This window comes from Sardina pilchardus, chromosome 7 (assembly GCF_963854185.1).
Source record: "Sardina pilchardus chromosome 7, fSarPil1.1, whole genome shotgun sequence".
Lineage (NCBI taxonomy): Eukaryota > Metazoa > Chordata > Actinopteri > Clupeiformes > Clupeidae > Sardina > Sardina pilchardus.
The window spans coordinates 17,543,136-17,571,104 of NC_085000.1; the positions used below are offsets into that span (position 1 = coordinate 17,543,136).

General features: G+C 43.6%; 1 protein-coding gene across 2 annotated transcripts; it reads left to right on the forward strand.

Annotated features, from left to right (window-relative positions):
* Nucleotides 1–845: 845 nt before the first annotated feature.
* On the forward strand, nt 846–8,144 carry LOC134087471 (protein Wnt-7a). 2 transcript variants are annotated; one of them, XM_062540981.1, is made up of 4 exons: nt 846–1,148; nt 1,774–2,000; nt 4,325–4,596; nt 6,611–8,144. In XM_062540981.1, the coding sequence occupies exons 1-4, from the start codon at nt 1,078–1,080 to the stop codon at nt 7,091–7,093; spliced, it is 1,053 nt and encodes a 350-aa protein (XP_062396965.1). In that variant the 5' UTR covers nt 846–1,077; the 3' UTR covers nt 7,094–8,144. The 2 variants fall into 2 exon arrangements, with proteins under 2 accessions (XP_062396965.1, XP_062396966.1); XM_062540982.1 differs by lacking the exon at nt 846–1,148 and having other exon boundaries at nt 1,798–1,996.
* The last annotated feature ends 19,825 nt before the right edge of the window (nt 8,145–27,969 follow it).

The window sequence follows — 27,969 nt, forward strand, 5'->3', positions numbered from 1 at the left end:
GCAGTACTAAAGAATTTTGGTAGGCTGTAGTCTGCCATGCTGTTGTTAGCACACCATAACAGTCACACAACAACAATAGCGACAACGACAAAAGCAGTAGTCATTTTTGCATGCTATGGTCTACCCAATTTGAAATATCTTGCCAGTAGACTTTGGGCATCACACATACAAGTTAGAAAAACGCGCAGGAGATGGCGCTGTTGTACAGTGCAAAGGCCCTTTTTGCCTGGCGCTTGATTTTCATTCAGAGCTCTTATAGTAAGGATATTATCTGTCTGATGAATTATCTAGGACACAATTATCCAACTTTCTGAATAGGACAACAGGTTTCAGGCTATATGTAAGAAGAGGGACCAGGACAATTTTGTAAATAAAATTGTTTTTAAGATATTTATATTAATATAGGCTAATAGGCTATTGAATATGGGCAGTGTTCCTTCAAATATTACCCTTTTTAAAAAGAGGCTAATAGCCTGTGCCAGAGATATCGATCTGGCTAAACGACAGAAGACACTTTCACTCCTATTGTGTCCTAGTGAAGGACGAGGGAAGCTATAGAGTCTACAGTATAGTCTAATTAGATCAGTTTCACCATCATCAGGGCTCTTGATTGGGAGTTACCTAATGATGACGGGCACATCATGTCAAGGTGTGCAATAGGTGTTCATATGAGGCAAAAGCCTCGGTTTCTGCGGGTAGATTGTAGGACACCCCCTCCATCATTCCTCACTATTAACGAACACGTGAAATCACAGCAGCGAAATCATAGCGCTTTTTCTTCCCAAAACACGCCCCAGTCAGTGAGGTAGCTTATATAGATCTCAGTCCAAGACATCTGCGCCGCGCAGCAATCTAGCCCATCTCCACTCGTACCTGTGCACTCTCGCAATGAAGCCAGACGAGTAAGTAGACTCACGACGCATGACAGGATCAAGGATACAACTGAAGTCGTTTATATGGGAACTACAAAGGGTTTTATGGATTCCTACACTACTGATCGGGCATTGCTTGGACAATGATCTTACTTAGCTGAAAAAAGTCGCGCTCGATTTCGCACGCGTAAAACTGAGGATAATCATGTGCAGAAAAACACGACGCTGGATATTCCGTGTATTTCTGTGTCTTGGAATTATTTATTTGAAAATTGGGTGAGTGGTTACCTTTCATCTTTTTGAATTAATTAAATTTTCGATTCTTTAGAAATAAGAAGTTTAAATATAGTTTATTAACTTCTGTAGGCTACCAGTCCCGAACTCCGGTGGCAGGAAACGAAAGAGTAGATTGAAGTGTAACTGTAACTTTGAAGGATACCCTTATGAAGTATAAAAAGAGAATATATCCGTCTAAAATGTAGGTAATTGTCCCTACGACATGAGTCGTTTGAAAAAGTTACTACTGTAACCAAAACAGCCCAACGCATAATATCGTACTACCTCAGCTCAGTCACGTCTACCAGGTGAGCTGCAATCGTGGTAATTGCACATCTGGCGGACAAGTTGTGTATGAAATTGCTACCGGAAAATCTCTTGTCAATAGATCTGTCAGAATGTACGCCTATTAATTAACCCATGGTCTATTAACTTACATGGAATAATGTGTGTGTTTCATTGACCTGTAAACTTATTCTTGAATATTCAGGACTTTCTGTGTTCTTATCCTTCACGCATGCATATTACACTGACCAAGTCCAACCTGCATTTTATTAGAAAAAGGTTTCACTGGGGTAAAATGTTGTCACTGTCACTGATATGATCTTATCTTGATCTATCACAGTGGCTTCTCCTCGGTCGTGGCCCTGGGAGCAAGCATAATATGTAACAAGATTCCCGGTTTGGCGCCTCGACAGCGGATCATCTGCCAAAGTCGACCCGATGCCATTATTATCATTGGAGAAGGAATTCAGATGGGAATAAACGAATGTCAGTACCAATTCAGAAACGGACGCTGGAATTGTTCTGCGCTGGGAGAGAGAACCGCCTTCGGGAAAGAATTGAAAGTGGGTATGTTAACACCCTTTTAACCTTGTCCAAAACATGTACGCTGATCAAAATGGTGATATAACAACCAACGTTTACTAAATGTGCTATGGCATTACTTACATACAACGCTTAATGTTGAACGTCTTTGTCTACGTTGTCAATCAGTCTCTACGTGACTTTTTTGGAGACTCACTGGCGCACTGTAATGCTCTACGCTTCAGAGAGTGAAACGCTCCGAGCGTTTAAAGCTTCCTACCTACATGCCTTAGATATCTGCTGGATGAGATGAGCACTTGTTTAATACCTGGGGTCATGAAAGCACGCGCAGACGTGTAGGCTACAAAAGAGAAGGCTACTTGGATCGCAGCTGGCGTGGTGTGTGTGACTGATCCGTCTCTAGCTCAGGTGAAGGCCGGATCCAGTCTAGTGATATCTGGTATTTGACCACCCCAATAACATTTGAGCTGTCAGTCAGCTTGTGCAGTGCGTCGAGAAGAAAACGGCAATGTGTTGTCTCTCAAGTCATGTGAAAAACGTACCTGGGTACTGACTACAGTAAACAGCCAATCGACCTCTAAAGGCATTTTATCCATCGACCTGAACTGTATGGGTGAGTTTAGCTGCAGATGGTTACTGAGACTGAAAGAAAGGAGAGAGAGAAAGAGAGAAAGAGAGAAAGAGAAAGAAAACTAATTTTATAACTCCCCAAAGTCACATTTAACAACACAAGGGTTTTTAAAAGCAGGCCTTTGATTCTGGGGGATCTTAACTTCCTGCTCAATTCAATGCGCTTTGTAAGACAGGTGGAACAGTGTCGTTCTCAAAGGGCTGTGCGAACAGTGCGCTAAAAGTGAGAGTACCCTCTGTTGGCCCGAGGTACAGTATCGAAAACAAGCAGCGTGAAAGAACTCCCATCTATTGAGGCTGGTCTCATGAGGGACCTTTGTTATTTCCTTGCTTATCTCTCCAACCCTTCTGAGGCTTTTAGTGGCCGAATATTGGTTCTTACCACGAGTATAAGTTACAGATCATTAGAAGATGACAGAGAGGAAGACAGTGTTGGACACATCTCCATGCTGTTGTTCATGCAAATGACAGCTGGGTTAAAGGTGTCAGGCAGTGAGCTGGGTGGCCATCAGGCTTCCGCCTGATACATATGCAATGACCAAACCTGTACAATAATCTCACTTTATGTGTAGCTTCCTTATGAGGTTGCATTGCAGTTATATACATTTTCATATTTCATTTAAATTCATGGTTTATAGGCTACTTAGGCTGAGATCAAGATCCTTGATGAGATGTAACAATATGGTTATGAAGGTGCTGAAACTTTAAATGGCTGTATCAGGGGTGTGTATCAGGGGGGTCTAGCCCATATGACACAGAAATGAACATTTAACATCTTCGGCTTGACGAGCATTACAGTTATCTTGTATCATGCATAAGGAATGGCTGCGGAGCTGTGAGGTGTACAATACAAACTGTAGGCCTACATGTACATGAGTCCCAAATATGTTTGGCTTTGTTGCTTTTGCTGAGGAGATACAGCAAGTCTCAGTCGGTTCTCAAAGTATTTTGTTATAAGATAAAAGTGGTTCACAGTGATGTCGTCTTCCACAAATGCCAGTCAAGTGCTGATAGTTATGTTTTCTCTATTGATTTTCTCCTCGGCCCTGCAAAAGTGAGACTTTTTTCCTGGATCTGCATGTTGGCTTTCCACTTTGATCCACTTCTGCTGATACCACCTCCATTTTGCAATGCTAATAATGTCTGGGAAACTCAGTGAAACAACACTGGAGAAGTCACAGATACAAAGAGCATACCCAAGAGATGGCAGAAAGTGAAGACGACCAGATAAACGTTAACAAATTGTTGTCAGTTCAATCCAAATGGCCTTTGTGAGTCTTACTGGCAGTTGAGTTGACTCAAACCAAGGAGGGTGTGCAAATAATTGATTTGCAGGAGTAAGCGAGCGATAACCTCCGCATCAAGATGGGTGGACTTAACTTGGCAGAATGAGCACACAGAATGTACCAGTCACTGAACTGATCAATAACTCTCCCTCCTCAACAGTCTCCTCATTCATACAGCTTTATCTCCGGCCATGTATCTATTGATTGGCCAGTTCGTAATGGTTGACATGGCCAATATTAAATACCATTAAACACACATTGATATTACGACACAGGCTGCTACTTGCCATATAATCACTGTGCTACCGGAAGTGTGACTCATGATTAGGATGTGTCCTACTGTTGAAATGTCTGCACTGAGCACAGAATGACATGAGTAATCCATAATCCATCTTGATGTCTACGGTTCTAACTCTGAGCGCTCTGTTTCAGGAAGTAAAGAGGCTGCCTTCACCTATGCCATCATAGCAGCAGGGGTGGCCCACGCCATCACGGCCGCCTGTACGCAGGGCAACCTGAGCGACTGCAGCTGCGATAAGGACAAGCAGGGCTTCTACGGCCGCGGCGACGGGTGGAAGTGGGGCGGCTGCTCGGCGGACGTCCGCTACGGCATCGGCTTCTCCAAGGTGTTCATCGACGCCCGGGAGATCAAGCAGAATGCCCGCACACTCATGAATTTGCACAACAACGAGGTGGGACGCAAGGTACGTTCCGCAGGGAAATTGAAAAAGGAAAAATGTTAACTTCTCATGCAGATAAGGTTTTTTTTCAAATTCTTTTCTTTATTTTGAAAGTCTCAAAAAGACATGAATGAGAGAACTTATTAGGGAACATTAGTTTCCAAACGAAGACAAAACACAAAAGGCATGTTGTGGCTGATTGATGTGAACCACCCCAAAGTCTTGACTCCAATCAACAAGAAAACAGAAGAAAGAAAAAAAAAGTTGGGAGGAATTGTCTTTTAATAGCCAGGATGGATTAGTGTAAGGCTTAGTGGCGGAGGCCCCTGGCATAGCGATTGTCATGCTCGGGAGCCTGCACCGCTTGCCAAGGCCCTGGCCACTGAGGCCACAGTTAAACGGCCAGTGAAAAGAAGGACTCCGGGCTTTCAGGGGGAAAGAAGTTGAAGTGTTCGTCTTCAATTACCAACCACAGTCTCTGAACCAAAAAACGAGAGGACTATTTGAAAGCATTAGGTAATGCCGTTTTCACGTCTTGAAACTACAGTTTGTATTACAGTTACACCGCCTCACGGGAATAATTATTTGGGATTTGTTTAAACGCATCATTACCTAGAAGTACAGTAATCTCAAAGACATATTGTTAGGCACTACCTGGCTGTGAAAAGTTGAAACACAAAACACCTTCATTTGTTCTTTGGTATATAGGGTATTATGGGCAGTTTTACAAACATATAACAGTATTTGATCAATTGATCAACATAGCCTCAGTACAGGTTATTTATGAGAGGCAATGATCATGCTCAAATCAATGGATGTTAGTATTGTATCATCACAAAGTGAGGGTTTTTTTGTTGTTTCAGTGCAAGCAATAATGCACCCCCAGCAAGTGTTTTCTGTCTAATGCACAGTGCCATGTAGTGTGCAGGACGAGTGTAAAACACTGTGAGACATTGATTCAGGTTTGTTTAATGAGGGCTGAATCATCCCACCTGACCTCACCCCAACCCTACTACCGCAGAACAGTGACTCATTTCAGAGCCACCCTCAAAGCAGCCCACTCTCAGACACGGCGTGAGCGTTTCACTTCAGGCTTTTTGTGCGGCCTCATTCAACAGAGCCTTATCTGGCCAGCCTGCCTCCAGTGCCTTCTGGTGCTCCCACTGTAGAGTGGCTCACTCTGTTCCCCGTATCTGTTCGATTGCTATTCTCTTGGCTAAAAGAGTTCTCTGTTGGGATACCCTCCACCCCTCCCCTCCCCTCCCTCCCTCCCTCCCTCCTTCCTTTATACATGCAAATCAAAGTAATTGGCAAAGATCAGGAGATTCATTTACATCAACCGAGGCTAAATACAAGATGCAACAAGTTCAGTCAGGGATACTGTCAAGGAGGGACACCTGTGTGTCAGAGTATAATTTTCCACATCAAGCCTATTTCATACACACAGTTCTACCCAGTAGATTTCAGACCTTTGCTTTCATGGAGGCTGAATTATAGCTGAATCTAAGCTAGTGCATAGTGAATTGGTGAATATTTGTATGTACAATGTATGTACAGTACAAACAAGAATTCGGCTGAAATGTAAATCTATTAAATGTTTTGTTCTTTAGGCAATATGGATTAAAAATCCTGTAATTCAGGCTTTGATGACATACACATTTAATAGATAGATAGATAGATAGATAGATAGATAGGATAGGATAGATAGATACTTTATTGACCCCCAAGGGGAAATTCAAGGTCCCAGCAGCTTAAGACACCACACACAACATACACTACAATGTAAACAGGATGATATAAAAAGCAAATCAACAAATCAACATGACACATTACAGTAATTTCCTGCATACAGGCCGCATTGTGTATAGGCCGCAGGACAGTGTTTTATGCAAGTTAAAAGAAACAAAACCATATTAACACCATATTAATTGCCCCCGTGTATTAACCTCATAGCTAAAGAAATTTGGCCAAATCAATGTATAAGCCGCGGCTAATAGTCGGGAAATTACGGTAATAGCACTTTTTTCTTTCTCCCCAGGCTCTTGAAAGAAACATGCGTCTAGAATGCAAGTGTCACGGGGTGTCGGGGTCATGCACCACCAAAACCTGCTGGACTACCCTGCCCAAGTTCCGCGAGCTGGGCTACACGCTGAAGGACAAGTACTCGCAGGCCTTGCACGTGGAGCCGGTCAAGGCCAGCCGCAACAAGCGGCCCACCTTCCTCAAGATCAAAAAGCCCCAGTCCTACCGCAAGCCCATGGACACCGACCTGGTGTTCATCGAGAAGTCGCCCAACTACTGCGAGCCGGATCCCCTGACGGGGAGCGTGGGCACGCAGGGACGCGTGTGCAACAAGACGCTGCAGCACCACACGAGCGGCTGCGACCTGATGTGCTGCGGCCGCGGCTACAACACGCACCAGTACTCGCGCGTCTGGCAGTGCAACTGCAAGTTCCTCTGGTGCTGCTACGTCAAGTGCAACACCTGCAGCGAGAGGACAGAGGTGCACACGTGCAAGTGAGCCAGGCGTCTCTCTCTCTCTCTTTCTCTCTCTTCGGTCAGACTCTCTTACCGCGCGCATGGTAAGCATTTTTATCTGGCCTTTTCTGGACGGAAGACGTTTTTTGGCGATTTTTTTTTAAATACAAATTTGAATTGCACACGTCTGGAACGTCTGGAAATAGATTATTTGTCGACCCTGATTTTTTTGGTTTGTTTTCAAAAAACAGTACATTTTTTGAGAGACATGGGTTCCACAAGAGGAAGTCTGGATCTGAACGCTGGAACATACAGCCCTCAGGCTACATCCATATGCATGGTGCGCTCCATGGAAATGGCACAGCCATGGAGTCTACATCATGTGGTCAGTTGGGGTGTAGCTCCTGGTGGATCGCGTTAGGGCTGTCTCAATGGGCACTGACTGCTGGACAGATGGACAGACTACCATTGATATGTGCATGTACAGTTGTCTATAGTCGTATTGTTTATGAGTACTTTGATGGGAGAATGAATCACTCAACGGAAACAGTTGCAATGGAATATAGCATTGATGGGACTATATTTAACTCTTGATGTAGACACTCAAATGATAATTAATTTATTTAACGAGGAAACTACTGATTTCTTTTTTCTATGAAATGAGCTATGTTTGAATAGACATACTGTACGTTATTGCATACAGTCATAGAGAAACACTGGAACTGATAATATGCTACTGAACCATACTGGCCTGTTTTGCCAGTTGACTCCATCAACGACTTTCTCTCATAGGTTTTCCCCTTCTGTTGCTGCTAGTATGGGAGTCTTGCATATGCTATAATGTAGAACCACTGGTTACTGGTTGTCAATATGACAACTTGATTTCTGAAACTGGGCGTAGTAGTCAAACTCAGACACATTGTTTTTCATTTGAAAATGTTAGTTGAGAGTATATTTTGTGAAAGAATATTTTTATATGAATGTTTTATTTATACTTTACTACTTTGCGTCTCATAACACTACTGTTACTGAGTTTTCTCTCTCTTTACTGTTACAGCCAAAATTAAGGGTGACATTAAATGCTGGTATTGATAAACCTACTTCGGCTTGGTCTAAGAAATATTTGCTGCTGGTGATTTGATTCATCATTGATTCATCGTTGATACACACATTCTCATTCTTTACTAACAGTATTTGTAAACACAGTATGACTAAATCTAGCTCAACATTTACTAAACTAAACATCAGGGTTTCTCAATGGCAATAAGTTGAAAACAAAGATGTACTGATACAGGGATCAGTCACCAGATGATAAGAAGTTCACATTTGAAATGGCATGACTCTGCAGAGTGTGATTGTTTTGTCTGCCGTCAGGTTTAATGGTATTTCGATCTACTCCTTTGGAACCAAGTTAGAGACTAAAGAAGCAGCCTCTTGCATGGAGTGCCTGCGGGCCGAAAAAAATTGTGCATGCACAACAAAGGTGTGTCAGCTATGTCTCTGGCTTGTTAAAACTCTTCAACCCCTTAAATCACGAAGAAAGAAAAATAAATACCTGGCAACAAAGTGAACATGAAGACATGACTGCTACCCTAAAGTGAACCGCGATGCAAAACCCAAACCCAGTCATCGTCCATTTGGAGCAAGGAGCGTGATGAAGACAGTGGCTGGAGTCGGGATTTGGCAGTGCCTAATTGCAGGGCACTTTGGGGAGATCTCGCTGCCTGAGAGACGAGGAATAAAAGCCAGGGGAGGGGCTTGTGCCTGTATGGTGGGGTGTTGATGTAATTGATGAGTTCTGTTGCGGAGGGTGTCACGGTGATGACTTGCTCAAGCTAGGCTGGGCTTGGGATGTGGGGGTGGTGTCGGGGGGGGGGGGGGGGGGTAGTTTGGGGAGGTGTACGGTGATAGATTGCCCTGACATCTGCCTCATTCAACTCCAGGGACACTAGTTGCTACAACAACTCTACAGTGAGCGAGAAAAATGTCAGCCACCGGCCCGGAGGAGCCAGGGCTACCCATCAGCAAAATGTTAACTATGCCGGAAAAAAGGACAATTTGGGCGCTGTGTGCACAGTGCCTTACTGTGGACTAGGAATAGCAAAAGAGTGCCGTTCACAAGTCGTCGTGAGAGAAAAGTGAAAGATCTCAGAGCATGACGCAGCAGAGTTTTTGCAGGCCAACAGCCCTCCATCCAAACTTCTTTTCAAAGAAAGGCATTCCCAACAGGGCAAAGAGCCAGGCTCCCAAAAGATGGGGTTAATTTTAAACTAGGGGACTCTTGACAGCACATGTTGTATTATCTGCTGTTTGAAAAGGCTGGAGAGTGAAAAAGAATGACTGTTCTCACCACAAATGACTCTCCTGGAGAACTGATGTGTATCACCCATTCAAACACATTGACTCCTTTATTAAAAGACTCATTTTAACTGGCCACACTCACAGATATCTTTCTTAAGGTAATTTTACATATCCTATTGTACTGTTAGAGACTGTGTAAGTGCAGTCAGTGTTCTGGTCTTAGATTAAAGGAACACTTCACCGCAGGTAAAAGGGATAACTATGTTGTGTGGCGGAATAACATTGGGAGCACTTAGACTGTGCAGTAATATCCTCACTCCAAAGTGAAATTGAAAGTGCAAGAGTGAGGATATTACTGCGACACACAATGGCCGGGTTTCCCAAAATCGTTAAGAAGCTCTTAAGTCCTAAGAACTTCTTAGGAGCGTTCTTAGAACATTCTTACAACGCTCCTAAGAAGTTCTTAGCACTTAAGAGCTTCTTAACAATTTTGGGAAACCCAGCCAATATAGGTATCCCTCTTACCTGCTTAGAAATGCACCACGTTTTATTTTGTCTCACCATACTTGGTTGTGTGACTACTCGTGTAACTGTATTTTAATAGAGAAAACATGGAGGTGTTTGGTCGCTTCTAACTTCATCTCTGTTTGGATCCTAATGAATACATTGGGCAAGCTAAGTGCTATCAAAGTTGCACCGCGCGCCAGAGCCAGTGAGTGCACGCATTGAAACGTGAGAGGTATGTATCAACTCGTCTTAGTTAAGGGAATAACATAGTTTAACATGAAAAAACGGTGAAGTGTTCATTTAAAGGGATATTCCGCCATTTGTGGAATTACGCTCATTTTCCACCTTCCCTCGAGCAAAACAATCGATATTTACCTTGTTCCCGTTCATCCAGCCATTCTGTGAGTCTGGCGATACAACTTTTAGCTTCAGCCTAGCATAGATCATTGAATCGGATTAGACCATTAGCTTCTCGCCTGCTAGCTTCATGTTTAAAAGTGACTAATATTTCTGGTAATTTTCCCATTTAAAACGTGTGTCCTCTCAAGTTAGAAAGTGCAATAAGACCAACTGAAAATGAACCCTGCCGTTTTTCTAGGCTGATTTGACATGGAACTACATTCTCATCTGGCGTAATAATCAAGGCAACTTGCAGCTACTGGCACTACTACTGCTTGATGTCTATGGGGACTATTTTCAGATGCTGCGTCCGATATCACTGCGCCTATGGTATGTTTGCAAGTTGCCTTGATTATTACGCCAGATGAGAGTGTAGTTCCATGTCAAATCAGCCTAGAAAAACGCCAGGTTTCATTTTCAGTTGGTCTTATTGCACTTTCTAACTTGAGAGGAGACACGTTTTAAATGGGAAAATTATCAGAAATCTTAGTCACTTTTAAACATGAAGCTAGCAGGCGAGAAGCTAATGGTCTAATCCGATTCAGTGATCTATGCTAGGCTGAAGCTAAAAGTTGTATCGCCAGACTCACAGAATGGCTGGATGAACGGGAACAAGGTAAATATCGATTGTTTTGCTCGAGGGGAGGTGGAAAATGAGCGTATTTCCAAAAATGGCGGAATATCCCTTTAAGGCTGTCCTCTGGCAAAAGATGGCCTGAGGCTCAGCCTGTGTTGGTTCTGAGCTCAGGACTAAGTGCTCATACATTACGTGTACTTTATGGTGACAAATAATGCCTTTGGGGCACACAGCCCAGATGGAAAGAGAGATTTTCCCAGTGCTTATGTGTGTCTCTCTTCAGGACTGAAATAAACAACGTGTAAGCCCCATCCTGCCACCTGTGCAGTATAGCTATAGTTGGGTCAACAAGAGTAAAGTCAGGAACGAAATCAGCTGAGGTACACAAATAGCAGGCCGGTTTGTTGTGAATCAAGTCAGCAAGTCTGTTGTGAATCTAGGCAACGACCTTCTTCGTCTGTTTGTTGCATCAAAATAATGCCATTAGTGGCCGCAAAGTAAAAAGATATGTGTGCGATTTGGAGAGGAAGCAAAACAGAGACACAAGTGGTGATTGGTAAGTGATACTTCCAGCATGGCGGAAGCCCTCACACTTCACACTAGCTGAGTTGGCACAAGAGTGGCTCTGTCTCAGAACAAGCAGAGCATGAAGACCATGGCATCAAAAGTAGGTGCTAACCCCATTTCTAAATGCTGTGTCGGAATGGACTGCTTTAGAGTTGGCAGAGCCCAGCTTCAGGCCTATAGTACCCCTCTCTTAGCCTCTTGGCCTCTCTGGTTTCATCTGTGTAATGAAACACTCCTCAAAATTGGCGTTTTGGCAGGTGCAGATCCTGTAACCTCAATAAACCGCCTCACAGCAGATCCCAGCGCTCCATGCAAAGGCTGCAATTTCCTTTGATATTCTTTGATACCGAAAACGGTACCTGTAGTTAAACGATCACTGAGACGATAATTATGGCCTTATGGGTGTTTCCCTATAAACAAAGACGTTTCTCTGCCAGCACCTTGTTTAATATCTCTGCCTGCTTGAAGTGTGGCTCATCTCTCTCTCTCTCTCTCTTTTTTTTTGTTCTGGTGGGTGATGTATATTTACAAACATACAGTACGACGAGGTCTGACGGGAGCACCTGTGTTATCTGAATCCCTAGCAGAGCTCCAGATTTACGATCACACTGTTTATGCTGGAGAGCAGCCAAAGGGCTTCGCATTGACGCCTGTGACCTGCTGCTGAAACAGCCAAAAGTTGTGTTTTCCTCCTCCAGAATCAGCTGACCCCGGTCAGGAACTGGGCCGGACCCGGTCCAGATGCGTTGCGTACCGGAGTTCAGTTACAATCCTGCTGGGTTGAGCAATGGATGACCCAAGATTGCAAGTCTTTTTCAAATATGGGACGTGGACTCACGTCGACTCCTGACCCAAGGACACGACTAGCGCTCTCAGAATGTTCTCAGAGAGTCACAAAGACAAATTTAACTTCACTCTACTGTGTCTAATTCAATATTTAGGCAACAAGCACCGGATCCAGCAGGAGCAAATCAGAGGACCACAATAAAGACAATAATTGGCTATGGAGGCACAAGGGGAAGCAAAGGCAGCATGTTTTTCACTCGCTATGTCTATAAATCACCCGGCACATAATTCCATCAGTGCTACTTTTGTTTTTCTTCTGGTTGAGACATGCACAAGTACCTTAGATGTGCTCAGTAAACTGCTGAGTACAAGACGCCCTTTATGCGCCCCCCTGAGAGAGAGACAGAGAGAGAGAGAGTGAGAGAGAGGGGAGGAGAGCCATCTTAAGACCCCGATGTTCAACAACATAACTGAGAAATGCTTGAGACAGAGGCGCTTGAGACGTGGACATGTCTCATGTCTCAAGTTGTGTTTTAAGAAGGACATATATGCTACACTTGGAATATTGTTGCGGGACCAATGTTAATGTGATTGCCTTCTGCCTTTTGCCACCTGTGTCACTAAAATGGTTCAGAGAAAATCATTTAACAAAAAAGTGATTAAAAAAGTGTCTTGTAAACTGAAACCAGTTTGGGATTGTTCTGAGACTTTCAAAGTCATGCACTCCCATGGCAACCATGTCAATCAACTGTCTCATGTGGTCGAGAGATCTCTTGAGGTATGCTATCATTATCACAGAGCACCCAAAACATGTGATGTGCACTGAGATGTGTACTGTTCCTGTACATCGCTTGGGAGTTTTTCACATTTATGCCAATAGGGAAAATGATACGTAAAGTACACAATCCTTCTTGTCATGTACAATTCTTGCATGATACATCTGGTAACAAGCTAACATATGCATTTCATACTAAAATGGCATGATGCTTCATCATGCAAGGTAGGTCGTCTTTAGAACATCTATAGTATGTATATTTTTGTATAGTGTATATAGTATGATCTATTACATATAAAAGGCGCAATGACACTGTTATCATACATACTTAAAAGGCACATCAATTCATTTTACAGACTTTCTCAACTTGAATTCTTCAAAAAAATGTTTACAGATCACTCTTTCATAGCATCCCTCAGCTGCCTTTGTCACAGGAAGCCAAGCTTACAGTAATCTTGCCACCGCATTTGTACCTTGACGTGAGATGTTTTGAACAAAAACACAGAACTCACTGTCACCCTCAAAGCAACGAAAGACAATCACTCGTCCATTTCCAACATGTCTCCTTGCCAACAGTCATTCCCACAATTTCCCGCAATGATGACTAAAAGAAAGGAAATACCTCTGCGGCCTGACAGGAAGAATTTTAAAATGGAGTATCTACATCAACAAGAGCAGGGCAATATTTATAAAACATTAATATTGTCCAAGTGCACAGTTGAACTTCATCTAAATATAGTCATCATCATCAGAAGCTATCAGGTATTCCTCAGGAATGCTCTGTTGATTTAACTTTAATCAAAGAGTTTGTCATTCAGTGCACAGCTATGTCTGCTTTTAATTATACAAGCTTCTGTCATTCTGATTGACAATGTAATAGCTTGTGGGATCAAAAGCAGAACGGCTGCCTGAACAGGCTGTGTGCTCCTAATGTAACCTGAGTGCAGTCAGTGTAAACGGGGCATCAGCATTGCGTTTAGTTTAGTTTCCACAGAACCAGGGTCTTAGCTATGGTGACTCTTATAGTTACTCAAACACAAATACAGACAGACACACACACACACACACACACACACACACACACAAACACACACACATGCATGCCTGCTCTCTCTCTCTCTCTCTCTCTATCTCTCTCTTTCAAACACACACACACACACACACACACACACACAGCGTCAGAAGAGATAAGGTTTATGAAAGATAAGGTACTTTGGCTGTGAGTTCATCAAAGGGCGACTTAAGAGGGGAGCTGTTGTCTTTTTTTTTCTTAAAAAAAAAAAAAAAAAAAAATCTTGTAAAATCATATCAACACAGCAGTATTGTTCCTGACCCTGATTATCCCTGACTATTCCTACACTAAACATCTCTAACACTAGAGCTTTTGGCCTGTGAACAGTCTGAACAGGATTCCTGCTCACGTCTACTGTACTCTAAGAAGGATAGGGAGAGGATAGGAGAGATGATGCTTTTATCTCCCTCCCACATCTTCCCAGACCTTGTTTTATGACCATGTACTGTAAGTTCGAAAATAAAATAATACCGGTAGGCCTTTACTAGGCATCCATTTATTTTGTGAACGTGCCTATTAAGGTTGAACGTCTCCCCATGTGTTACTGTAGGTGTGACACAGCACAGAGGGGAGAAGATTAATAGCATAATGACTGTGACCCCATAGTTTAGTTATTTAAACTGGCAGTATGCGCTGAAATCGTTTCATGACTTTCTGCGATGAAACACTGAAAACAAGTCAGAACAAGTGATCGATGTTGAGGAGAAGGGGATGGAAAAAAAGAAACGAGGCTCAAACTTGACATTCTCTGCCAGATGCTGTTTGAGAACAGCAAGGACATGGACACCTCCAGTAGGGCCCCTCGGTTGCATGTTTTCATATTGTTTCTCGATGATAAGGGAAAGCAATATCTAACCAACATCAATATTTTCCTGTCGAGTGCAGTGAGATGACCCGTGTTTTTTAACATGTCCGTTCCCTTCAGATAAATGACCAAGGGTGACCCCAGGGGTCAGCAATAACAGCCTCAACACAATCATAGAAATCTCAGAGGAAGAATTTACAATGTCCACCAGCTTTCTCTTTCATCTCCATTTCAACATTAAAACAAAAACAACAACAACAAAAAAACTACCTGAATTTGTCTTGTTCTACTCTGAGTTCCTCTGTGGCTAGAGTAGTGGAACCTCGATTCAGTCCCAAGTTTCCCATGTAGTGAGTCTGTCAGCATATATTGAATTTATGTGATTTTGGCCACTGATATGCACCTTGATATACTCAAACAATGGGACACTGGTTATGATAATGGCATCAATCTTCAATACAACCTTGAACTTGCATTGACGTTTGATGTCAATACAAAAACAAGCACAAACACAGAATAAAACTTGTGCCTGCATTTGCCTTGGTCTGCTCTGACGGCCTCCTTGGTCACAAGAGCGGAATCTCGATTCGGTTCAGACCTTCCGGGTGATTCAGCTGATGGTGAATACGAGTTTGTCCGCTTGTATGCTGCCTAACTACAGAGTAAACAATAGGACAGTGGTGGTGTCATGGTTACATCAATCTCCATCTCAACAAAATGCACTGGCTGGCACAAATGCTGAATTTTTCTACTCTGAGCTGCTCTGGGGATAGAGGGTTACAGTCTCACTGGATAGGTCACCAGGTCATCTTGGGGTCAAAGGTTAACTGAGGTGTCAGAGGAGCCCAGCTGGACGCACTGCGGTGAGATCCGGCAAAAGTAATGGTAATGGGACAATTAATGGAACAAAGGCCGTGGCATAAAGGAGGATTGAGAAAATAAGCCCTTTTGTTATCTATTAGAAACAAAACACAACAGAGAGCCAGCTTCACCTCTCGTCAACCCTACCAGATGAGTAATACTAACCCTTAAAACACACACTCACACGGACACACACACACACACACTCGCCCACACACGTGTGATCACAGCACCCATACCCTCACTCTCTCTCTCTCACACACATACACACATCCATACACACACACACACACACACACACACACACACACACACACACACACACACACACACATACAGTATAAACAGTCTTGCACACTCACATATCCTGGTACATACACGCAAGTACAAATGTGCACACACAGACACACACAGACACACACACACACACACACACACACACACACACACACACACACACACACACACACACACACACACACACACATTTATACGTGCTATCAATCCTTTTATAGCCTGTCCAGCTCCGCAGCTGAGTTAGGGCAGTCAAAAGAGGCCTGTAAACAATAGACTCCAATACAATGCCAGACAGAGACAAATTCAGCGGGCGGAAGCATTCGCTGGCTGGGGGACATAAATCCCGGCTCTGTCTGTTCCAAAGACAATCCCTATGATTCTGAAAGAGACCTGTGGCATCCGAGGTGATTGCACCGGTCAGATAAAAAGGATGACTTAGCCTAGCATTCAAACAGTCAGTGTGTGGTGACCCCCACAGAGATATTACTGTACAAACATGTTTTCAGCTCTTTAAAGGAAGTGGGGCATAGCAATTGCATTATATGACAGATGTGATCTCATCATCTCAAACCATCTCGATACATTCTTTTTAAATCACGCAGCTATCGCACATCAATCAGAAATCAACTCTCTGGAATAAGGGTGAGGGTGAAGATAGAGTGTGAGACTCTGTTAAGTACCTCGCTGAAATTAAATGCCAACAATCCCAGAATCAGGAGATGACAGAGCCGGTCTGCTCTCCCAGAGAGGTCTTGCTTTGATCATCTCCTCCCAGATTAAGCGTGTCTTCTTCACGTATGCCCGCCATGACTTTTGTCTCTCAACTGTTAAGTTTTACAAAAAAAGCCCCACTGGTGTTCAGTGTTCCAGGCAGGCCCAGCGGACACCCAGATGCTACCGAAATCATAACATCTCCAGGAAGTTCCCAGAGCTCCTGAAGTTTGATGAATTAGCCGGTGTTGTGTGTGACAGTCAGAAGCTCGGGACTCCTCAAGATCCCATCCATCATGATAGACTGTATCATAGCACATTAAGCAGGTTTATACAAGCTAGCTTTCCACACGCTGCTACAGTAGCCATCATTCATGAGGAGAGAGAAAAAAGAGGAGAGGGCGGAGAGAACTGAGCGGCCAAGTCAAGCTAATACTTTTTGACTGTCAACCAAAAGCCCTGGACATACATCAAAACGATAGCTGTTCAGCTGTGTGTCACTCTGACTCCATGATATCTGTTTTGGAATGTGCGATACGCTCGGGAATTGGCAGTGAATTGTGCGGTTTTAAGCACTGCTCTTACTTGTTATGGCAAAATGATGCGGAGGAGACTGGCAAGTAAAATTAAGCTCATTGCGAGATGAAGCGTAAAGTGCTGACTTCCAGGTGAAGTCTGCTTTGGCTCCGGTCCCCCCATGACAGGCGGGAGCTTGCTGATGGCAGACTATCAAAGGTGGGGTTGAGATGCAGGCAATCCCATCCAACTGCTCAGGTTTAATACGCATCGTAAAGGAGCACTACCGACGAGCTAACTATGGATTAACGGGCCCTTGTGTTTCTCTCTCGTAAGAGATGATGCTGTTATGTTAAGATTACGAGTTTACGATTCCATTCTTAAAGACGGGTTGTCATCACCGGGAATAAAGACATTTATTGGTCTTCTCTATAAACTATCATTGTTATTGTAGAAATTCCAAGCTATTGAAGGTGTGATTGAGAAAAACTAAAACAGACAACATGCTCACAGGCATCCCTGTCGTTGCTGCTCTCGTGTTGCTATAAAATCCTCTCAGTGTTCACCACAGAGACAAAAGGCCTTCGCCGAGACAGAGACGGAGCCTCCAGCAGGTTAGAGGCAGTCCCCAGCACTCATGAGGTGGCCTCTGTCTCGCCCTCAGGTCTCTCTCTCTCTCTCCCTCCCTCTCTCCCTATCTCTCTCTCTCCCCCTCTCTCTCCCTCCCTCCCTCTCTCTCTCCCCCTCTCTCTCTGGTCTCCTTCTCTTCCTTCCTCCTCTCCTCACCTCAGCCTCCCCACACGTGTGTATTTCTCTCAACGCGGCAGCTCCGACCGCTCCCGGCAGCCCTCCACCCGACCGTATCACCACCCACTTCAAACGGCAGCCACTGGAAAAGGCTCCTTTGATTGTGCGATTGTTCAGAGATGAGCCACACGGGGCAGGCCTACGTGGATTACGATGATGACTTGTTGCTATTCTTTACAGTAGGCCTGCTACACGTGGTTTCGCAACCTTGGTGGTTTCCGGTAGTCAATCACCGGTTTCATCATCACCCCCGCCACACGCTTTCTATGACTGCCTCATGTTAGCAGTATACTAAAAGAGTACTTCTGTAATCACTAAGCCCACCGGACAACCTTTGGTCAATGCTGTCTGTGCTGTGTCCTGTGCCTGCAAGGATTCTGAGTAATAAGCTGGAGATTTTCAAAGGACATATTTCAGTCCTGTCTTTTCTTGCCGTGAAGGATCGTAATGACTCCAAACTCTGTCTAGTCACTTTACTCATTAAAGATGATTCACGATCACTAGAGTAAATGTGAAACTGAATCCATTGGAATAAAGAAGCAGGGGGAGTAGGAGTGTGTTGCGTACATGGAGAGTCGATTAATTCATTTCAAAATAAACCTTTTTGGTCCCATTATATTGCGGTAGCATGTTTAAGTCCAAATTATTATGACACTGCTGCATAATATTTTGACTGTGTGATGAACAGTCTCAGTCTGTGTGTAGTCTCATCTTCAGTGTGTGTGTGTGTGTGTGTGTTGAATAGAGTGTAAGGTATGCTATGGGTTAAGTTTGTGGTGTGTGTGAGTCGAGTGTGTGTCAGGGTCAGATTTTGGTTGGGGTCAATTGACAATTAGTTGACAGGTGCTTAGGGGTTAAGGCTATTTTACAGGTATTTGATGGTTTGCAGATGTGCTACTGGCTGTTTGTCAAGTGAGCAATGCAGGCCGTCCAGAGCCTCTCAAACATAGCTTACAGAAATGCAGTAAACAGCGAGGACATGTTCTATATTTATGTGAAAGGCCGTAGTATGTTGAGGTCAAATGAGATCGTATACACCACTTAAAGTGTGCACTGCCTGAAGTCGTAAATCATCCTTGAAGAGGTTACGTTTGTCCCTAAATGTTGGAGGCAACATTACAAAACAGAAGCACAAGCAAACAAACAAACACACGGTGCGTTGCATACAGTACGCCAGCACATCCTGTGTGTGTGTGTGTGTGTGTCTGCTGCTGGGAGAGCACAAAGTCAAGGGCCTTTCACCAAAGCCTGTCAGGCAGGTTTGCGGTAATTATGTGAAAAATTGCTTGAGTCCCTCTGGGCTTTTGGGCATAACTGAGAGGGAGAGAGAGAGAGAGAGAGTCTCTGTGTGTGTGTGTGTGTGTGTGTGTGTGTCTGAGAGAGAGAGAGTGTGTGTGTGTGTGAGAGAGAGAGAGTGTGTGTGAGAGAGAAGTTTCAGGGGACAGTGTGAGTAGGGATTAAATTGATTGTTGTACAGTCTCCTGTGATTTAAACCTTGACTTCTCTATGAACACTGTCTGTCATTCTGAAAGTCTGATCTTGTCTGTACAGTGTGAGAAATGGACCTGCAACATATCACCTGTATAGATGGCTAAATAGATGACTAAACCTTTGTCTGGGTGTTATTTATTTTATCATTTTTTTTGCCAAATCATCAGCTTTATCATGAAATTATTTACCATCCCAGCCATAGAATTGGAAGTCATTTAAAAATGATTTGCCATTATTATATCGTATAGTAATAGGAACATTTGAAGAGCTTTTCCAAATCGTTAAATCCCCCATTTTAATGCATTTTCATGAATCTTTTGTTTCACTATTGTTGATTTATCTACACGACTGCTCTTTTATTGATATTACCTGAAATACACAATTAAATAACATGACAAGAGCTTTTCATTTATTTCTCAATCACTATAGAGTTCTATTTGTTTATCACTTAATAGGCATTTGTCAATCTTTATCGCCACATGGTTACACTGTAATTACATGCGGCATACCGCCATACACTGTACTAGGCTACCCCAAATAAATGTCAATGTATGTTCACACTCTTACATTCTTCTGATGATCTACTGACCACCACTATGTTACACTGTCATAGACTGTAGTTACAATGTAAAAATACCACTAACCACACTCAATCAATTTATTAATATGGTTTATAAATACTGATAAGATATACCGCATTTTTGCTTTTGGGGAGAATCATGAAAATAAATGGTCAGGTGTGCTGCAGTAGCTGCGTTTCCATTACAAATATGCGCAAAAACTTTGTCGATATTGTCTTAATGTCGAAAATCACAATTTTCGCAATTGCGGTGTTTCCATTACATTCGGCTAACTTAATTAAAATCTCGTGTATTCTCGCGTGCTGTAAGTCATTAGGTTATCAACATTTAACCCAGATTTACACTAAATGCATTCAAATTGTCACAGCCATGTCAGTGGAATATTTCGTAGATCAGCCCAGTTGATTAGTTTCTAGAACTAGAATCTAAAATCTAGATTTCTTTCAGCACCGTTCTCATCACGTTAAACCAGCAAAGCATAGCAACGTTATATGGGTAAACAAAACTAGTTGAGCGGTTGCGTATGCAGCGTTTTTGAGAAAGTGTTGGCGAGTTCACAGAGTGTGGATTCAACATTTTAGAATGACACGAGACACTTTTAATGAATAAAAAAATATATTTTTTACATTATTCTCCCGGTGCCACTTCCTGTCGACAGTCTTCTTCGTCGGTTTCGTTCCTCCTAACATCCGGTTGTTGGATCACGTGACTCGTTAGATGCGAAAAAAGTGTTTCCATTGCAGTTTTGCGAAATATACAAATTTCGATACGCTCGAAATACCACCTCACCCTAGCGCAAAAACTTTTTATCGAAAAATGTGAGTTTTTTCGAAATGTGTGTGTTTCCATTCACCACATTTCTTTTCGCAAATCTTAATTTGCGCAATTTAATGGTCAATGGAAACGCAGCTAGTGAGAGTGTGTTGAGTTACAGTGAGAGTATGCTGAGCTGTACTAACAGTATGCCGTGCTGTCGTGAGAGTACTGTATGTCCACCTGCAGTGAGAATATACTGAACTGTCGTGAGAGTGTGCTGAGCTGCAGTGACAATATGCTGAACTGTAGTGAGAATATACTGTGCTGTCGTGAGAGGTTGTTGAGCTGCAGTGAGAATATGCTGTGCTGTCGTGAGAGTATACTGAACTGCAGTGACAATATGCTGTGCTCTCGTGAGAGTATACTGTACTGCAGTGAGAGTGTGCTGAACTGCAGTGGCAATATGTTGAGCTGCAGTGAGAATCTGCTGTGCTGTTGTGAGAGAGTGTGTTGAGCTGCAATGAAAATATGTTGAGCTGCAGTGAGAATCTGCTGTGCTGTTGTGAGAGTATTGTTGAGCTGCAATGAAAATCTGTTGAGCTGCAGTGAGAGTGTCCTGAGTGAGCTCTTGGCCTCCGCTCCGTGTTTATCACGTCTACAAATAAGCGTTTCTGTGGGCTCGCTGAGAGAGGCCCATTAAAGAGCAGCTGGCCGCCGGTGTGAGCGCCAGATACGAGAGCAGAGGAGCAGAAACCGTCAGGCGCCCGTGATGATGGCACCATGGCATAGCGGCGACTCCAGGCCTGCAGGGCTGAGGCCAGTCTCGGGGCTTTTTCATCTTCGGATTGATTTTTATTGAGTAGGCTACCTGTACTCCCTCCCACAGTAGCAGCGGCTTATTGGAACGTCCTGTCTCGCCCGGGTGAGCAGCAGCGAGATTCCTGCATGATAGCAGTCATAACAAAACGCATTAACCACAAGTACTGACCTGAGCCATGTGGGAGATCCTGCTGGAGGTGAGAGAGGACAGGAGGGGGGGGGGGAGTGAAAGGCAACAGCTCAGGTAAACCATGCTGACCCGAAGAAGGGATCTGACCAGGAAGGACTAATAAAGGTGGGGATCTGGTAGGATCTAACAACCAATCATCCATCAAATATGGCCAGATCTTCACCAAACTAATGGATCAACTTGTAGTCCTCAGGATGAAGTGTCAATAACAAAAATATCAGATTTCTGTCTTTATTTTTTTGACTGACAGATTTCTCCAAGATCTGTGCTTCTTAGTGGCTGACCAATGTCTTGTCACGACCTTACAGATTTATTGGCATCCATCTGGCGACTGATGTCACTGCACGGTGACCTTTCACCCCATTTACCACTTTTGACCTTCCATTCTGCTTCACATGTAGGCTAGGCCTACACTTAACACTGTATTGTGAAAAAGTATTTAGTACAGGTACAGCATTACTGTGCTCTAGTGTAACTACTACACTAGTTCAGTAATATGTTAGGATGAGTAGTGTTTTCTCATATGTATAAAAAGAAACAAAAGTGCAACTATCCTATATATAGGTCCAACTCTCAGGCCATTCAGTTGGGCCTATGATAAAGCACTTTGAGGATAAGAGAGAGCTGCGGAAGAGCTCTTTTGTGATCCTGAGCGTCGGCTGCGTCGTCATCGTGATGATCTCGCTGGGCGGACGTGCCCAAACTCTTCTTCGTTATGAAACAGCGTGGCACAGCGCAGCGTGGCAGCAGACAATTTATGAGCCTCCTGTCGCGTCCCCGTGCAGCAGACATTCCACCGCCGCCTGGTTACTCAAGGCTGGAACAATGCAGAAGAGTTTGTCAAGAATGTCTACAACCTGGCGATGAGAGCAGAGTCAAACAATACTGTAGATGCCATTGAGGAGAGAGAGAGAGAGAGAGAGAGAGAGAGAGAGAGAGAGAAAGAGAAAGAGAGAGCTACACACATATAATTGGGTGTGTGTGAGAGAGAGATGGAGAAATAGAGAGAGACTGACGGAGACAGAGGGAAAAGTAAGGGAGGGCATGGGGAGACAGAGAGAGAGAGACAGAGAGAGAGAGAGAGAGAGAGAGAGAGAGAGGCAGCCATGTTCTTGCAGGAGCACACTGTAACACATGTCACAGCATTCCTACCCGCACAAGTGGGCCGTAAGTGTTTTTCGCACCGACCAAATTGAAGTTTAGTGCTTTTGTTTTCACGAGAGAGGGTTTCGGGGACGACGACGACAACAACACAACGCACTTCACCGTCAGCTCACACAACAGAGACCTCCTCTTTAGCCTCCTCAACTTCCAGACTGCACTTAAACAGTGTTGGAGCTATCTGTTCCTGTGGGAACAAGTTGGGAGATAGGCAAGAGAGGAAGCCCATATGGCACGCACTCAGGCAGAAGAGGAAAACAGAGCCCTGCAGGTAGTGATTATCTCCCAGCAAAGTCTGACTTTAGTAATCCATCACGAGAGGAATGCTCACTTTTTTAAGCTCTGCAGTCAATCAGAGAAGTGTAAATACTAAGAGCTAAATATATATATTATATATTATTATTATTATATAAATAACCATAATAACTTAATTGCACTTTCCTATTGGCAACATACAAGCCACTGTAGCAGTGTAAATCATACATTTACGTAAATGTGCACTTATTAAAGATGTCCATAAATCATCAACATATTTATGCAGTGCGTTTGTTAAAATCAGGATCTGCATCGCCTTGATCACTACACCCTGTTAGCTGCACTGAGCACAAACACACAGGCAATGATACTGTACACTCTCAATCACCAAACAATAGTCCAAAATTACCACTGGGATTACAACACTTTCAAGACCTGGAAACATCTGGGAGGATTGCCCTTTGACCCCGGTCTTTCATCACCTGACCACGGCCAGTCAGACTGCTGCACACAGCATAATTGTGCTGATGATAGACTGCTGCGGCTGCCTGTGTGTCTCCTGTGGCCTCAACAACCAGCATGCTACATCAGTCATTCTGTTATGGGCAACGATTGAACAACCGCTTAAGAGTATGACACTTCGTCCTCCTTCACTGTATTGACAAAATTAATAAAAAGATGATCATAAAGAGAATAAGCCTCAATAAACTGTTTTAAGCATTACTTGTACAAGTGTGTCTGTGTGTAACTGTGACTAGAGAAATTCTGCACACCCAAAAGGGCTTGTGCCCAGAGCAGAAGCAGAAAAGATTGCTCAAACTGGCATGCTGCTCTTTACTTAAGAATAATTACACATATCTTGTTGTATTATTGTTATTCTAATATATATAACATATAATATTTTTTGTTTGTTTGTTTGTGTTTTTCACACCAAAGTGATGTTTTTGAGCCTGCGGTTGGCTAACACAGGTACGGCATGTCTGACTTCTAATCCCAAATGAGCCTTAAAATGAACAACACTCTCTGTCATGACATCACATCTGCTGACGTCTCAGTGCGCTGAGTGGTAATCTTGTACAGCGAGCGCAATGAATCAAAAGATTGCTTGATTCCAGCTTCTGGCTGGGGCCAACATCAAAGCCTTTTTTCTACTAAGACGAAAATGATCCAGATGGGACAGTTGTATCAAAGAAACTCGAAGAAACCGCAAAGCTGTCCGGGGCCACCCACAAATATGTCTCTCATAGCAGCTCGCATGGGAGGCAGATAAGCCTAAAGCCAAAGTAAATATGAGCACGCTCCCCTGTTTGCCCAGAGAGAACCAGCAAAATCCCGAACAGGCCATTTCACCCAGCGCTGCTATTCTGTCAGTGCCAAAGCCACTTACATTGACAGCTATCTGGGTTGCAGTTTGGCACGGCTGGATGTGTACTTTCCTTGTAACGGCAGGCAGCCCCACAGAAGTGAGTCAGAGGGAGAGAGATGGTGAAAGGAGTTTTGGGTTTCTCCTTTGTAACGGTGGGGATACATGTTTTAGTCACTGTACTACCTCGTTTGCTGCTATTCCCTCCCTGCAATTTTAACAAGGGGCACCAGAATTCCTCTGCACACACACACACACACACACACACACACACACACACACACATAAACACACACACACACACACACACACACACACACACACACACTCACAGAGGAGTCAGCATACAGGTCCTCTCTTCTCGGTCTGCTCCAGTGAAGCACATTTCAATGCGTGCACAATCAGGTGTGCCCATGATCCAGTGTCGGACAGATACGCATCTGCGGCCGCTGGCTGCCGTACAGGTCCTCGTTTCCATGGACACCGGTGGGCTACGCCAGCGCGGCATGCAACGTACGCAAGTTGCCGTCGGTGACTAAAAGGCAGCAGCATTTAGGACGCAGGTAAAGTGATGACTGATTGCACACAATCACTCTTTTATCTTTAGCGTTGTAATCATCCATGTGTTTGTTGTTCTGATTCCCAGTTGCTGCGTTAAGCATCCTTAATAAATCATGACACTGTCTAAATTGAACTGCACTCCTGATATTATCAGAACGGTGGCGTAGGTGATAGCTATCAAAAGCATATGGGTGTATTCTGACTATGTGAACCATGCATGCATACACCAGAAGGGTTTATCATTCTGACCTTGAGTTCACTGAATGCATACACTGTTTTTAAGTACAGGCACTCCGTCTGAGCACATGCAACCATCAGATGTGCTTTGATAAAGGTCTAAAGTGCTGAATACTTTAGCGAGTTAAAACTACTGAAGTGTGTATGGCTTACTGCAGCGCCTGGAAGGGGGGAAAAAAAAGGGTCTGACGATTTTCAGATCTTCACACCGTTTTGTGTAACGTTCCCAATGCACTCCGACAACAAGGCCTGCTGGGTGACTGAACGCTCATGTCTTCCGACATCACGAGCCACTCCACCCTTGTCAGGAGAGCGATCACGCGTTGGCTTTTACGCTTGTTTCCTTGTACAATCACGAAATGCACATCGTTTGATGATGTTAATTCATAAAACGATGAGCCTTTATTTAATTCAGGCAGAACGGAATGTGCTTTGCAAGCTGATGAACCCCGAGGCCGTGTTTGTTCCAAGCTGGCTCCAAACCTTTTGTGGAAGGAAGAACGCTTCACTTAACGCACAGCGCTAAACCTTCCAAGTGTCTGAAACTCAGCTTTATATCAAGAATTTCCGTGTGGCTACCACCATGCTCAAAAACACAAGGGCACAATGTTCGCTTATTTCAAGAAGACGGAAAAGGTCAAAGGTTATCAGAGGTGTTTGTTTTTACATCATAGGATAACTGGATACAGGAACTGTTGCATGGAATCTGTAGATAGCAATAAGATATCATGGAACATGAACATGGTTGGGTCATAATAATAGAAAACGAAGGGTTATGGTGATTCTCAAATTAAGAGAAACAATACATACAAACTCAAATAATTCATAATAGTCAGGGCATAGGGTTAGAGCATAATGCCCGTTCAGCATGCCTTGAATTCTGCTGCTAATTTGTTGCTTCAAGCTAATCTTTTCTTTACCCAAAGGTCCCTCCCAAGTTAGCTGCACGACATGGCATTTGACTGCACAAAGACTATACAGCTATGATTCTAACAAACATGCCTAAACAGCCAACAAGAATGAACAGAATATTCACAGCTGTTACGTGATCAAACACACTCCAATTTAATTTGTATAGAGCCCGTAGAATAAATGTGAAATATTCAGTGTTATCTAGTGACATTTCCCTAACAATTCCAATTATTTTTTATAGTTTTTTTGGTGGTATGTTCTGACCAATGTGTTGGTGGTCTACTTGATGCTAGTAGCACCCAGTGTATTGTCAGATAAGGGCAGATGTGGAAAGAGAGCTGGCCCTGATCTGGCACAAAACCGTTCCTCAGTCGTCCGCATTCTGGAAGGCTCAAGTCCCTTTGAATAGAGTCATGATTAAAGTCAGCATTCATGAGATTAATTTATCAATATGTAACCTGGGTCGTGTTTTTTTAAGTTGTTTAAGGAAATCCCCATGCGTCACCATAGCCTTAGACCAAACTTCTACAATTAATGAGGCTTCGCACCTGGCAAATCGTAGAGTAAACATCTCGACTAAAACTCTACCGAAGCAAACAGTGTGGTTTGAGGTTTTCCCTAATTGGACTCGGGAATTTCCTTTAAAGTTAATTATCAAGCCTTACTTCACCCAATAAGCTCGTCACCACAAACTCTGATGGATGTCAGAATGAAGATGTATAAATTAATGTCTTTGTCAAGTCTTAAGGAAGGGGGATTTACTGTTGCTCGTACGGCCTTAAAGGATAAGAGTATATCTTGAACTGAAAACACATTTAACATAAAAATGTCATCCCAATCAATCAAAGTGCATGAATAGGGTAGTTAAAGCAATAATTATTTGTTCAAAGTTGATTGACAGTCAAGTTCATCATATTCTTTGGAATTAGAAGTATTATTTTTTTTTAGTCATTGTTTTGGCTGGTTTATCTGTTAGATATCACATTGTAAGTATGTTTGGCATTAAAGAAATGTACTTGCTTAAAAGAATGTGATCGCTCTGCTTGTGGGTATGGTATTATGGCAATACACACACACACACACACACACACACACATACACGCTCACACACACACACACACGCACAAATTCATACTGTATAACATACAAACCACACCCTTCCACACACACATTCACACGCGTTCACACACACACACACACACACACACACACTCACACACGCACACACAAACACACGCACACAAACCTCAAACGTCTCAGTAGTGAAATGATAATAAAACCGAGTGACAAAACCGTGCCTTTTGGCCGCAGCGAAGCGTGTCAGAGGGCTGTGAAAGATGGGAATCACAGTCTCCGCCGCCTCTTATCAGCAACGGAGCAAAGGCTCATGGGTCATCACACGAGTGCCGATAGGAGGAGAGGGAGGCCGCCGCCGCAGCCAGCGAGCGCGACGTGAGCGAGCGAGCGAGTCAGTGCACAACAAAAGCAAACGAGAATGGATCTTAGGAGAAGCTCAAACGCTGATGTGGCCGCATACCGAAGGGTTTATGATGTGAGACTGCAGTAGGCTAAGGTGGAGGGAGGGGGGAGGGGGAGGAGGAGGAGGGGGGAA